The sequence below is a fragment of the Artemia sp. Qi Xiang Cuo genome, chromosome 11 (assembly GCF_049724085.1).
Source record: "Artemia sp. Qi Xiang Cuo chromosome 11, ASM4972408v1, whole genome shotgun sequence".
Lineage (NCBI taxonomy): Eukaryota > Metazoa > Arthropoda > Branchiopoda > Anostraca > Artemiidae > Artemia > Artemia sp. Qi Xiang Cuo.
The window spans coordinates 66242858-66258202 of record NC_142804.1 but is presented as its reverse complement, the minus strand read 5'-3'; the positions used below and the strand labels follow the sequence as shown (position 1 = coordinate 66258202).

Below are 15345 nucleotides of genomic sequence, written 5' to 3'. Positions count from 1 at the left end.
GGTCGCAGTATCACACAAGTAGCCTACCCCTCACTCTTTAATTCGTCACATTAAGTTCTTATTTCCTTAAAATAAGTTCTTATTTCTTTGCTCATGACCTCTTTCCATGCCATTTGAGGCCACTCTCCTTTTGGTTTGTTACCAATGGTATTCTGTAAAGTATAATCTTTGGTAACCTATCATCCTTCATCAATAAAACATGTCCTAATTTAATTTCAGACAGCAAAATTTTCCGGGGGAAGTAAAGAGTAAAGTCGAAACTTAAAATAAACAAAAATTATTGCTTCACAGCCTCATATGTAATAACTCACAGCCTAACATATGTCGATAAAACTAGTGCAAATAAACCAACTGGTGGTATTTCCCTAAGTTTGTAGGATTACAGAAAACTAGCGCTTTACTGAAAACACAAAAGACAAGTATAAAAAAGTAATATGGATTTGGGAGGCAAAAGTTATTCGGCAGCCTCAAAACAACAAACTAATATATAACACTTGTCAAAGTGTAACACAAGCTATGATATCAGTAACTTTCAGTACACAATTAAAATTATCGTAAAAACTTAGACATAAAAATAAATATTATCTTAATAAGTGCAATGTCATTAAACACCATAAAAAATGCTGGGTTGGTTCATCAGGTAACATCTTGGTCTCAACTAATATTAATCGAAATGAAGCACAAATAAACCATAATATGAACTCTGGAAATCCGGTTATTTCTCTCTATACAACTGAGAATTTTAAGTTATGATACAAATTCTAAAGCGACTTTGTAGTCCTAATACTATCAAGATTGGTTCACTTCGAACTTGTCTACAAAAAAATCATAACGTGTCCTTTTCACATCCAAAACAACAATAAATCATTGGACTGAGCTCATTATGCAGAAGGGTTGCCAAATTAAACATAAAAAATGAAGCAACAATCCTAAAATGCTTTATTTTTATGCTGTTAAGTGTCCTTAAATGGTTTATTTTTACTGTAACAAAACTCCTATATTGTTTTGTGTTTTCAGTAAAGCACTAGTTTTCTGTAATCCTGCAAACATAGGGAAATATCACCAGTTGATTTATATGTACTAGTTTTATCCATACATGTTAGATAGGCTGTGAAGTTATAATCTTTGTTCGTTTTAAGTTTCAAGTTCGCTCTTTACATCCCTCGGAAAACTTTTTTTTAAATTTAATCTGTGCCCGTTTTTAATTTAAATTTAATTTAGAAGCAACACTACAATCATCATTTTTCCCGAAGGGGGGGGGGGGGGGCAGTCGTCTAAAAAAATTAAATTTAGTAGCATTAAAGAAAGTAGCTCCAGGTGAGTAGCTTCGATAAAAAAGGTTAACTAAGCGGACAGCTTTGCATATCCAGATATATTTTTGGTAAATTTTGCTGGCTCAATAGAAATTTGCCTTTAGGCCTTGGGAGTTATATGACTTGTCTCTAAATATAAAAGCCACTCATAACTTGGAAATGGATCGAAATTTCAAAAAAGATCATTTCTCGTGTATGTACGATATATGGTTTTATTAACTGCGTTTATTGAAATAAACTAAGAAAGATCCCACCTTTGTCTGTTTCTGAAGCAATAGCCACGTCAAACCTACTGCTTGTTATACCCATGTGATGAACAGGCAAAACAGTGAAGTTCTACCTTGGTCATATTCGTTTTTCACGTTTTTGCCGACAAAGGAAGGCACCTTGTTGCCATTATTAACTAATCAAGACAAGCCACTACACCACATCAAAACAGGGCTTAACAGAGCTATTGAACAAGTTTCGAAAATAAAAATGATTAATTTGGCCAACTGGTCCCACCAGTTATAATACCAACAGTGCAAAATATACAATTTCAAATTGTATATTACAATTTAAAATTATATAACTTGTATATAAACACACTTTAGTATTACTCAAAATGGAGGACAAATAAACATAACATGAAATCTAGAAATTCCATTATTCTCTCTATACAACTGAGAATTTCAAGTTCTGACACGAATTCTAAAAACAGTCTACAGTCCTAATACTATCAAAATTAATTTGGTTAATATTAAAAATGATTAATTTGGCCAACTGGTCCCACCAGTTATAATACCAACAGTGTAAAATATACAATTTTAAATTGTATATTACAATTTAAAATTATATAAATAGTATATAAACACACTTTAGTATTACTCAAAATGGAGAACAAATAAACCATATCTTGAACTCTGGAAATCCCGTTATTCTCTCAGTACACCTGAGAATTTCAAGTTATGACACATATTCTAAAAATATTCTATAGTCCTAATACTATCAATATGGCTTGACTTCGAAATTTATTTCCCTCAGAAGAACTCTGTCTTGTTTTATTAATTAACTTCTAAGATTTGTATCGAGAATCGATTTCCTTGGTATTCTAGAAGTAACTACTTTTCTAAAGAAGATTTTCATGGCCTTCAAGAATTTCCGTACCTATCATAAAGTTTTGTGAGCTTTACACATTTACCACCCCCTCTCCATCATTCAATCCTGAATCCTGGGTCCGAATTTACCTTCCCGGTATCATAAAATGCAATATTACGAGGAGTATTTCAAAAATACGTGAAATTTATGTCAACAAAGTAATGCAACCGTTTTCTATGACTGGAAAGAAGTTGCACTGGTTAACTTTTTAGAGGATTGAAGGGATTTCTTTATTTTTCTAAAAATAGTCTAACAGGATGAAAGTATTACATGGGGAAGTAATTTGACATTCAAGGAGCTTATAATAGGCAGCGCAATAGCGCTGCCTAAGTAAAGAACGATGTTGGTACAATTTATTTTTTTTCCATACCAGGGGACTTCGTATCGAAGGAGTTGTCGTAGAAACTTCAAAAAGAGTTCATTCGATTGTAAATTTGAATGGCTAGTGCACTTTTCAGTAGTCGAAAGTAATTGGAAGGCACTTACCAAATCCATCATGCACACAATTTCCCCAAACAAATCCAATCAAAATTTTTAGATAGACATGTTGTTGAAATCGCTTTCTTTCTCGATATGATCTATAATTGTGAGGAAGACACTCCCCCCACAGCTCTCAGGGCAAGGGTTGTAAGTTATGCCCTGGGGGCATATAAGGTTTTTATAGAAAGCTTTGTCGTTGTGATTTCAAAAAGGGCTCATTCGATTGGTCATTCAAAGGGCTAGTGCCCTTTAAATACTCGAAAGTTATTGGGGGGCAACTAACCCCCCCCCCTCTCACTCCCACCTTTTCCCCAAACACATCCAATCAAAACTTTGATATAGCCATTTTATTCAACGTAGTTGAAAATTCTGGAAACTAGGTCTTGGAGGATGACAACCCCCCCCCCACAGCCCTCAGCGCAAGAGTTGTAAGTTATGATCCGAGTGCATATAATGTTTTTATAGAAGACGTTGTGTTAGAAACTTCAAAAAGGGTTCATCTGATTGGAAATTGAAATGGCTAGTGCTCTTTTTAATAGTCGAAAGTGATTGAAATGCAACTAACACTCCTTGCACGCCCACCATTTATCTTAACACATCCAATAAAATTTTGACATAGCCCTTTTGTTCAAAGTAGTTGAAAGGTCTGGAAATTATATCTTTGAGGATGACGCTCCCTCCAAGCCCTCAGGGTAAGGGTTTTAAGTTATTCCCTGGAGGCATATAAGGTATTTATTGAAAGCTTTGTCGTAGAAACTTGAAAAAGGGCTCATTTGATTGGAAATTGAAAGGGCTAGTGCCCTTTTTAATAGTCGAAAGTAATAGGAGGGCAACTAACCTCCCTCTTACGCCGACCTTTCCCCCAAACACATCCAATCAAAATTTCTAGATAGCGATTTTGTTCAACGTAGTTAGAAGTTTTAGAAATTACGTCTTTGAGGATAATAACCCTCTCAGAGCCCTTAGGGCAAGGGTTGTAAGTTATACCTTGGGTGCATATAGGTTTTTATTGATAGCGATGTTGTAGAAACTTCAAAAAGAGTTCATTCGATTGGAAATTAGAAGGGCTTGTGCATTTTTTAATAATCAAAAGTTATTGAGGAAAACTAATACCCCTCTCACACTTATCCTTGTCCCAAACAAATCCAATCAAAATTTTGAGATAGCCATTTTGTTCGACGTAGGTAAGAATTCCGGAAATTATGTTTTTGAAGATGACACTTCTCTCACAACCCTTAGGGTAAGGGTTGTAAGTTTTGCCCTGGGAGCATATAAGGTTTTTATAGAAAGCCTTATCATAGAAACTTCAAAAAGGGCTAATTCAGTTGGAAATTGAAAGGGCTAGTGCCTTTTTTAATAGTTGAAAGTGATTGGAGGGCAACTAATCTCCCCCTCGCCCACCCTCCCATTTGCCCATTTTGTTTGAAAACTAAATATTGCCTTAAGATTAAATCAAAATGCACTGTGTTAATGCTAATTCCCAATCAGGCATCTCATCAGTATCCCAAAAGCGGCTAAGGGTATTATGTTCAAACTGTCGGGGCTACCTCTGCTCTTACAGTTTAACCAAATAAAAATAGCGTAAGTGTAACCAAGCTATAAAAGAAAATTGACAGATTTTTTTGCGAATGGTATCACGTTTTCTATTTCAGGTCAACTAGAGGAGGTATGAAACTAAATTAAACACTACTCTTTGTTTCCAGATTTTTAAAAGGATGTATGTTGTTAAAAATTGCAGAAAATGTTCTCCAGCATACAAATAGCAGGTCAGATTATAAAGTCTTAAAAAATGAAAAGATTTAAACTATTATTTTCTTTTTCCCTGAAAAGACTGTGTCAATATAAAACGAAGAGAAATTAATTAAAAAAAAGTTTTTCCACAAAATAAGTTTTTCAAAGAAAATTAATGAACTCCATTAAACCAAAAATGAGCAAAAACAAAATAAAATAATCTACCAAGCGTGATACTACCACAAATCAACATCGATAAATAAATGAAACCCAAAACGAATAGAAATTACAATAAATAACCGAGTCAAACTCAAAACGAGCAGAAATTAACATGAGTAGGGCTCTGAACTCTACAACTTCCCAAGGCCAGAACATAATTTGCACTGTACTGAAAATAATACAAATGAATTTGTATTGGCAGTTTAATATACATATACTGATATTTATTAATCAAAACTTTAATATTATTTGATTTATTAAAGTTATAAAAGGAAAAACATTTATATTTTTCAGTAAAGTATATTTTCAATAAATGTAAAAACATTTATTGGTTTTTGAAAAATCAATAAATAATTATAAAATTCTGCATATTTTTTAATGTCTTTCTACTGTTAGAAATGTATGAAGTTTACAACAAAAAGTTTATTATCCGGACTTTACAAAATGATACATGTTTAGGCACTGAGGAAAGGAATGTAGGATGGAACTAGCTGAGTATTCCGACATTGGAACCAACATTGGTTTGGGTTTAACGTTTTAAATAAGTTTAAACCCAAACCAAATGTCAGCCAGAACAGGTAAGAAGCATGCGTTCCCTTATATTAAAAATGAACTGCGCAATAAGGAAAAATTTCTAACATTTTTATCGCGCATCGTTTTCCTTGGCGTTCTAGAGGTAACTTTAAAAAAAATTGAAGATTTTTAAGGTTTTCAAAACATTAGCAAAATTTTCGTATATCTAACTTATTTTCCTAGACATTCCTTCCCCCTGGTAAAGACCAAAAAAATTTAGACATACAATTGTGGAATAGCAATTAACAAAAAAAAAAAAAATTAGAATGTAACCTGACAACTAAAAAAATATTGCAATAAAAAAAATGCAAATAGGTTTTTAGTACTATGATTTCTCTATAGGCTATAATTTACAAATAGTTTTATCCTGTCAATTAAATAGTAAAAATAAGTCAATAATTATAATAAGTAAGTACAAAAATAAGTAACCCTTCTTTTAATATACAACTTTGAGTGGTTCCAGAACCACATGCCTACACTTCTACAGCCCCTAAGTGGCAAGGGGGCGGGTTCAGGGGCGTAATTTGTTATGGGAAGGCGTGCAACTTCCCCTCCCAGACCTCTGTTTTCCCCAAGGCCCCAGTTTGTCCTCTCCCAGCTGAAACTTAGTTTTCCCAAAATGTTGTCGAAACTAAGATAAGCCTGCGTAATTCAAGCATCTACAGAAACGGGTCAGTTTTCTTTAATGCATCTTTACCTTTTCTGTTACTAAATAGTTCATTTTTCAGTTTTCTCAGTCATTTGAACTGATTTGGGAAAATTGGCTCTAACTTTCCCCCCCCCCAGGAGTTTGACAAAATTACACCATTCGTTAGGGTATGGATTTAGCGATCTACTAAGAATGTCGTTGCAAATCTGGAACTGGATGACCTCTATTTTCTTTTGAGTCAAAATACTTGACAAATACCTTACCGGGACATTCTTTAAAAAAAGAGTGCATCATATTTACAAAACAGTGAATTATGTAAAAAATAATCATACAGAAGTCACAAAACCGTGATTTAAAAAAAAAGAAAAAAAAAAAAAAGAAAAAAAGCAGGAATCGAACGCAAGACGCTCTAATTTGAAGTCCGATGTTTTACTAACAGAACCACTCCTCGAATAATCTAAATTAATCAATTGGTGTTTGTAGAAATTTAATTGCATAGCTCACTAAGGGGACTTGGAAGAGGAACATACGGGAGGGGTTCTTGCAAACTTCCAGTTAAAGGTTTTGGACCATACTTATTACAATGATACCGTTTTATACTTCCAAGCTTTTCTACTTAAGACGTGACCCCAAAAGTGTTGTTTTTAATACTATATCACACTTACGCAGGGCCGTAAAAAGGGTGATTGGAGCGATTGGGCCCAATCGGGCCCCCCGTTTGCAAGGGCACCGCGCCACCATCAAAATGAACAATTGATTTTCGAAATTATGAAGTGTTCTTGACAATTCCAGTAAGCGTTGCTTCTGGAGAGAGCTCAATTTCCAGGCTAAAGCCAATAAAAAACCCCATATCAGGATAGGCTAAATAGTTTAGCAATTATTTTGAGTGAAAGCGAAGACACGATGAAAATAGATTTTAAAACCGTTTTAGAAGCGTTTGCAGAACAAAAAAAATATAAATATATACATTAATGTGCCCAAATTCGGTGATGTAAATTTCAAAAGACATTTTCAGCAGTTTCATAATATCAAGGTGACACAAACGTAAATTAACGTTAGCGCGAAATAAGCATAAAAAAGAGCAAAAGAGGAGAAAACTGTAAGCTCAAAATCAACCAAATTGACCATAAACTAAGAAAAGATCAAGAGAACGACCTGAGAAATGTAAATTTACGGTGGTTGATAATGAACAACCTTGACCATCAAAAATGACAAGACCAATCCCTGCAAGTAAGGCAAAAGGCACTGAAAAAATGTCTGAAGCGAAGATAAACAAAAAAAAGATCAAAGAGATATGTAGTTAAAATTTTAGCGAAACCAACAATTAGAACAAGTAAAAAACGGAACTGAAGAATATATAAGTATGCAGTTAAAAGATCAGTGGTAGCGAGAGTCATAACGACTCAAAAACGAAAGTAAACAAAAAAAATATCTGGTTACAAGACATGCAACAATGAGGATGAGAACGAATCAAAATGAAAATGAAGGACAGAGAAATGTGTGGTTAGAAAATATACGACCGCGAGTATAAAGAAGTATGCAGTTAGAAGATAATCAGCAGCGAGAATTACAAGCAACAGCAGGAATCAGAACTTTTCAAAGATAAAAGGAAAGAACAGAGAATTTTAGGGTTAGCAGACATGCTAAAGCAAGTATCAAGAGCGTCAAAAAGACAATGAAGAACATAGAACTGTGCTGCTAAAGGACAGCGAGAATCAGAATGATTCAAAAATGAAAGTGCAGAAGAAAAAAAAAGACTTGTGTAAATAATGGTACACACTTGAGGACAAACCAGTTTTATCTGTCTGTATTAAGAGACAATTAGCTTGCACTCAGTGGAGAAAAAGTGACGGGTGACAGAATGCATTAGAATTATACAGTTTGGGCTATATATTTGCACATTATGGCGTGGGGGTAAAATATTTGGACAGCATGAAGTTAGAAAACAATTCTAACTTCATAATATGCATAATAATTGTAGCTAACACATTTTGCTTGCAGACCCGACGAGCAAAAAATGCCCAAATTCGCTTCTAAAATATTATATTTTCATTATATTTTGATATATTTAATTAGGATTGACCTAACTTCTGGAGTGTGTACCATTATGTTCACAAGTACCGAAATAAATATTATAAAGAAGAACAGGACCATCACAATCTCCGATGCCAGCAAATTGTGGCATAAAAACCAGTAAAACCTACAAAGATGCCGTAAACTACGCAAGTGTTATTTACAAGTCATTGGGACTCTTCAACTGTATATTTATTCACTGTGGAGTCCTCCATTATTACACAGGAAAAGTAGCCAGCAAAGATGATTTACTTCGGGGCAGCTGCCTGCTTGGTGCTCTGTCTGCTCGGTTTTAGCATTCATTCCTTAGTCCCAACCGAAAACTTGCATTCAGAGAGCTAAAATAAACTTAAAGCAATGTCTTAAAATACCTTTTTTTCTAAGGAATTTTTAGAGTTTTCTGTTGGTTGACCCAGGGACCCCCGGTCAGCCATGTGTGTGTGTGTGTGTGTCTGTGTTCGTCTGCGTGTGTGTGTTTATTTATCTATTTATATGCTTGATTTGAATTTTCATTAAAAATTTCGATATATAGATGGGGTCCCGCAAAAATTACAATCAGACCCCGTACCTAGTCGATCCGGCCCTGTACTTACGGATGGTAGTATTGATAAAAATCACGTAGATATGAGCAATAGCTTTCAAATGAGACAATAAACATTACTCTAAAATGTTCTGGTAGCCCACTAGACCAGGATTTAACTTGAGGCATGACACCAAAAGTGCCGTTTTTAGTGCCATTCGGAAGTTACTGATTGTGGAATTTATAGGAAGAACGTAAATATAAGCAAAATCTTTAATATGAGATTTTAAAAATCTGTTTACGAGGTTTTGGTAGCCTGCTAGCTCCACCCCTTGAGAAATGGCAAAAAGAAGGGCCATTTTTAGAGCCATATGGCACTTGTGGATGGTAGGACTTATAAACAGCACGTAGATGGGAAAAATAGCTTTTGAATGAGCCATTAAGCATTGCTCGATGATGTTTTGGTATGCCGCTAGCCCTGGAAAAAAAACAACTGAAAAAGCAGTTGGAAAACATTTTATAACTAAAAAAGTAGTTGATAAAAGGTAGAAGGTTGAAAAAGCTGGAAATAAACAGCTGAAATGACAAAATAAAAGTCAAACAAGAAGCAATTATCGAAAATGTCTTGGAAAGATTTGGCTCTAATCCAAGAATATTAATACTGAAGCTTATTGATGATTGTTGGGGATTACTTATTAATAAAGATTTCATAGGTATGAAAGAACTTGCTGGCAATATATGGTTTTGTGAAATGACAATATAGCTTCAGCTCCTCCCACCCTTCATCGCAGAACCGGCTCCCTCCCCCCACCCCCCTACACAAGAAGCTACCTACGCCCGTGACCTGTTGTATGTTTGTTTTATATGATTTTTTTTTAATTTCTGTTTGATTTGGGTCTCATCTATTCTTTAATAATAATTTTTGGTCGTTTTAAGCTTGAATTATTATAGGTGTTTTATTTCTGCTGATCTCAATTTTAGTATGGCTTTTACTTTTCTTTGGAAACTTTTTTTTTCGGAAAACCTTTGGAAAGGCGTGCCTGCCTAGAGTCTTGGGCAGGTTGAAAAAGAATTTAGAATTGAAGCAGGACCGTTAACTTGGAATGCAAAAGTTTCAAGTTTTTCAAAATTCCCCATTTCATAATCAATTTTTTATTCAACATCAAATTTCACCAAAGCATCAAAACTAGCGTCAAAGTGATGAGAGTATCAAATTTAAAATAAGCAACTTGCTTTACTAAAATCCTTTGCCCCGCAAATCAAAGTTGCCCCATAAATCAGTAAATCAAAGTATCAAAGTAATAAAAGTATCAAAGTAACAATAAGCAACATGAACAACTTACAGCCCTTTCCCGTGGGGCCTTTGGGTGTTTGTCAACCCCTGGGTTATAGTCATTTGATTTTTGAACTGTTTTGAACAAAATGGCTATCTCAAAAATTTGATTGGATCCATTTGAGCAAAGAAGGGCTCGATTCTTTGGTATAATACTCTAGCTCTCCCTGCTTTTCACACTTGAAAATTAAAAAGAAAAAATTATTTGTAACAAAGGAGTGCTAACGATAGCTGATTTAGTCACTTCCACTTCGAAATGCTCGCTCCGCTTCTACTTAGAGTTTTTATTATATTTTTTTCGGTTTAAAATCCGTATTTTATCAAGGACATTTTCTAGTAGAATATGATGCTTTTTTGTCAATAAATGTTAAATTTATCAAAATGGACACTGTGACTCATGAAAAGATTAACTAGAAAGCAGAGGACATTTTTTTCTATACGTTTTATGAAAACACAAAACTATTAAAAAACAAAGTTTTTGATCTTCATGCTCCAAAAACTGAAATCTTTTATAAAAGGTAATTTAAGAGACTACTTAACATCCAATGACTTAAACTTTCGATAAACTGCTTTTGAATATTGTGCTTCTATCAACGTCAAATCGATATATCTTAAAGAGCTTATCTAATAATTTCCAAAAGGGTCATACCTGCAAAAGAAATGAAGACAGTCACGTAGAACTACACCACCTCCCTTTTCCACTTCGCTGAAGCAAATGGGACATTCATTGTCCTCGTTATTAGGCACTGCCTCTCGCTTGTCTAAAGATATAAATTCATACAATTTGTCTTTTTCACAAGAAGCTGTTTCATATTCTGTTGAAGAATGTTTAGAAAGAGCTAATTTCTCTGCAGCATCAGCAATCAGATTTTCTGTGAAATCGGAAGACTGCTCGTCTGATTTTTTAGCTGCAACTTGCTGCAAATTTTCCTGATTATCGTTTTTGCTATGATATTTTTGATTTAAAGAAGGTTCTAAAAATTTAGATAGTGTTTCTTCAAACGCTTGATTTGGCATCTCATCACCGCAAATATTTGATTCAACGTTGCTGTTGTTTCCACAAATTAAATAATTTCCTTTAATGGGTTCAGTTGAGATCTGGGCTACTCTCACAACATCCAACTCTGAAAGACGGGTATCCTCAATTTTTATTACTTCAGGACATTTAGTACGGTTTTCAGCAAAGCCTATGTTGCGTGTTGAAATGGATAGAGGCCTTAAAGGTAATTTTGAGATAAAATCAGGACTCTTGACACGATTATACTCTTTTGGTATATGGTGAATTACAGGTTGACCCTCATGAATTTGATTTTTGAATGGATCTTGGGGTTTTAAATCCAGATTATAAAAATCCTCACGTTTTTTATTACTAACACTTTCAGCCTCATTAGTATCAATTAGGTGACTGAAACTAATAGTAATTGGATCATTTAAGATATTTTGTTGCTGTGATAATCTCCTTAGGTCACTTCCTTCTAAACATGAACTTTCAGCGGCCACATTTATATATAAAGGTATCCTACTGAAAGCTGTTTCATCCTCAATCCTCAAACAACTATTCAGTCCCAATAGTGACTTGTCGAGTGTCCCTGCTTGAACCTCATTTTTAGGTTCTTGCAAGTCCTTTGACACTAGATTAAGAAATTTCGATGAATTTGATTTTCCGATTTCTGACAATTCTTTTGAGTACTGCTGCAGTTCAGGAGATAATGAAAGTAGTTGTTCAGTTACAATGTATTCAGTTTCGGAGCTATATCCAAAATTTGGTTCAGTTGTTTTAGCTAATTCTAGGTGAGGGTTTGCACTTGGTATTGCTGGAAAAACAGTTGAACAGCATTCTACGTCTTCACTCTTGACGTTTAAACCACCGGCTGCTTTTGAATATAAGTGATTCAGTTCTTCTTTACAATTATGACAAGGGGAAATGCTTTCTGGTGTTACGGTCATACTTAAGTTTACATGGCAAGTCGTAACTGAACATTTTTTCTCGGAGTTCGGAGACACAGATAGAATATTCAACTTTTCTGACATTCTTGCACTATCAAGCTTTACATCTTCCATTTTGATTAAGTCTTTTTTAAACATTCTATTGTTTTCATCATCTCCTTTTAATCCTTCATTTCCAGTTTTGTTTAGTTCCTCAGGGGTAGATGCAGACTTTGATGTCAAATAAGCATTATATCCCCCTCTGACATTCTCTATATTTTTCAAAAAGTTAGCCACAGAGCTGTGAAACTCTGAAGAATGATTATTTTCTGCAGTAACAACCTCCTTCGGATTGTTATTTAGTCCTATTTGCATCTGGGGTTCTTTTTCTTTTATATCAGTTTTTGGTACACATTTATTTGAATGAAAATCGTTTAAATTATTTCGACTAGAATCTTCTTGAAATTTTGTGTCCGCAGGTAGTGCACATGATGTATTATTTTCTGCATTCTGAAAATAGAAAAGGGAGAAGACTTATTATTTTCTCTACAGTTGAATGCTTAATTTCATCATTCTAAAAAGAAAAATTAAGATCTTTACTCCTTTTATAATAAATTTTTACACAGTAAATAAATCTGAGAAATCCTCTTTCGGAGTTGTAGGCTTGTCAACGAGCATAGGGATCTCATATGGTTAGTCGATAAACAACAGCTATTCTCTAAGAAAAAAAAAGAAAGAGCCTACACCATCTAGATTTACTTCGGAAAAATCCTAAACTAAACATAAAACTTATGTAAAATATTAGTTTTAATTATATTTTCTTTGATTTACATTGAATCACAGATAAACGAGCCCCTTCGGGGAAAAAGGCCAGTAAGTATATTTGACCTACACTCTAAATGCTAACCCAACTCTAATAATTTGATACTTAATGATTGAGTGAATGAAAAAAATCTTCCGATAACCAGAAAATTTCAAATAGGATGCAAATTAATGTAATCCATTAGTTAAAATTTATAATTTAATTTACTAAAATTGACCTTGTTTATAATTTACCTTATTGTGAAAGGCAACAGTGCTCTGTTAGTGACGGCGGTATTTTTAACTCCCACTAAACCCTTCTTTCCGTTTTAGAAAGTGCACTTTAACTTTTTTGGTTTATTTTTGTAGAGTAATTTCGTAAGCCAATGGCATCATTCCATTTCTCTAGAAGGATTAAAGAGCCCCACTTTTTAAAACTTGGTTAACTATTGCTGATTGAAAAATCTAGCCTGACAAGCAAATGCAATTTCAGGAGAGACGAATAGCTTCACTTTTTTAAAGCCTGCTTAGTGCATTTGTTGAAAATAGTAGGTTATTAAAACGAACAAAAAGTTTTTGAGTTACAGTATTTTTTCATGAAAAGTCTTTATTTCTGTGAGGTGCCATACTCTTATTCAAATCAATTTCCAAGGGATTTTTCATTGCACCTATTGAAACATAATTACTTTTATGAAAAAGGTGTGCTTCTATTCTTACAGGAGAAAACTTCTCACGTGGAGAAAGGTAAAAAAGACAATTTTGGATATTTGTGTAGGAAAATGGGCTATTATGAATGCTCTTTTGTAGAAATCAAGGGTCATATTAATAATTTATTGAACGTCATTATTAACAACTATGGTCTACTACTACTCATTTTTCGACGATAAATGTAATTGATTTGTTTCCAAAAAATACTTCTCGGTTCAATAGTCTTAACCAAACTTTTTCGAGATTAAGTGCTCCCACGGTGCGGAATTCGCAAGTGAATTCCTGGGTAAACAGCATCATAATCAATGCCGTACCATAAACTTAGTAAGGAGTGGTTTGACACTCAAACAGTTTTATTCGGCGACTTCAGATAGAAGAGGCGGTCCTAAGACTTTAGAGGTATTCACTCGAAAATTGAAAGTTCTACTACCCAAAAGAGGTCTAAGAGTGATTTGAGTGCATCCAATTCACTACTTGTGTCTTTTCTCTCTGAGCACCTTCATAAACTCGCATGATTTTAAGATAACTATTGAACTCAAAATGATAAAAAGGTCCAAACCATATGATTCTGGGGAGGACAGGGTCCTTGCATCCTAAAGGATAAGGCTACCCAAACTAAGTGATTAGCTCATTATCCTCCAAAGGATTAGTTTATTGGGAGCGGCTCTCCTCAATTTATAGATCCAAAATTTTCTAATTTGGGGTATTTTATAAAAAAAAAATACTGCAGATACACTCTGTTGAAAACCCTTGATGCACATAGTTTCTTTTGATTTAACTTCAGCACCCTCTTTATCATACCCATAGCCCTTCATGCGATATCGGAGATGTGCCCTATTGACAGTTTTGGATGTGTATAGTGTATCTGTTATTATATAAAATTATTTTGAAGCAATTTTGAAGTCTAAACTGTTTTAGAAAGTATCTGACTTTTGCTTAATGGTGGTAAGGAATCATAATTTATTGCAAAATATTACTTTTGGAGTCGTCGTGTATTACATAAATATTACCCTGAACTGTCGTGGTAAAGGTCTACAGATAGTGAAATTTTAATATATTTAGGAACAAATTTTGAAAATAGTTGTACTGTAGAAATTTGAATGGGTGGGTTCGGTGGATCCTATTTAAATAAATTGAATGAAAATCTACGTAATCTTTGGGCATCGATAGGGCTGAATTTTGTTTTGGTTCACATTATGTTTTAACCTTGATTTCCTTTACCACCTCTAAGATATCAAAGATATAACCTTTTATGAACTTTGGATGCAAATAGTATCTTTTGGTTTAGTCCAACACTCCCCTCAACGTGCCCTAAAAGTTTCAGCTTAATACACTTAGTTAATTGCCCTTCCTGAAATACTACAGATTCACTCTTTTGGCAACCTCGATGTATACAATTTCTTTTGATTTAGTGCAGCATTCCCCTTACCAAAACTTGAAAAATTCAACTTAATATCTTTAGCTGTTCAGAAGATATCGCAGATGCGCCCTTTTCACAGTCTTCCACTTTCCAACATCCTCCTCAACATGCCATGAAAGTTTTAACTTAACATCCTAAGCCATTATTAAGTTATTGTTGATAGTTTTTGACAACTAGGATACACATGTTTTTTTTGGTTCAACATCCCCCTCGCCTACGGTTCATAAGGAAATATTTATTTTGCTTTAGCTATCATCTTTGTTATTTGACAGATTTCCAAAACCGAAAAGTTTTAAAGGAAGAATAATTACTTTGTTAAAGATGGGCTACCTTGGCCATTACTTTGACGCTAGATGGTTCTATGGCACCTTCCATCAGCTTCACTAGATGGCGGTCAACGGTTGCCGTAGTTTCTACTTGTGCGTGCCGACGACCGTTTGGGCTTCCTAAAATAATCATTAC

The 15345-nt window shown here is 34.3% G+C and overlaps 1 protein-coding gene across 2 annotated transcripts in view; it reads right to left on the bottom strand.

Moving 5' to 3' along the window:
• LOC148947254 (uncharacterized) overlaps positions 1–15345 on the bottom strand; it is a 77968-nt gene that overhangs the window by 14534 nt on the left and 48089 nt on the right. For both annotated transcript variants that reach the window (XM_089096956.1, XM_089096955.1), the window contains exons 5-6: positions 15214–15329; positions 10678–12464 (exon numbers count right to left, since the gene is read on the bottom strand). In XM_089096956.1, coding sequence (XP_088953082.1) covers positions 10678–12464; positions 15214–15329 — 1903 coding nt within the window. The remainder of the gene's footprint in view (positions 1–10677; positions 12465–15213; positions 15330–15345) is intronic.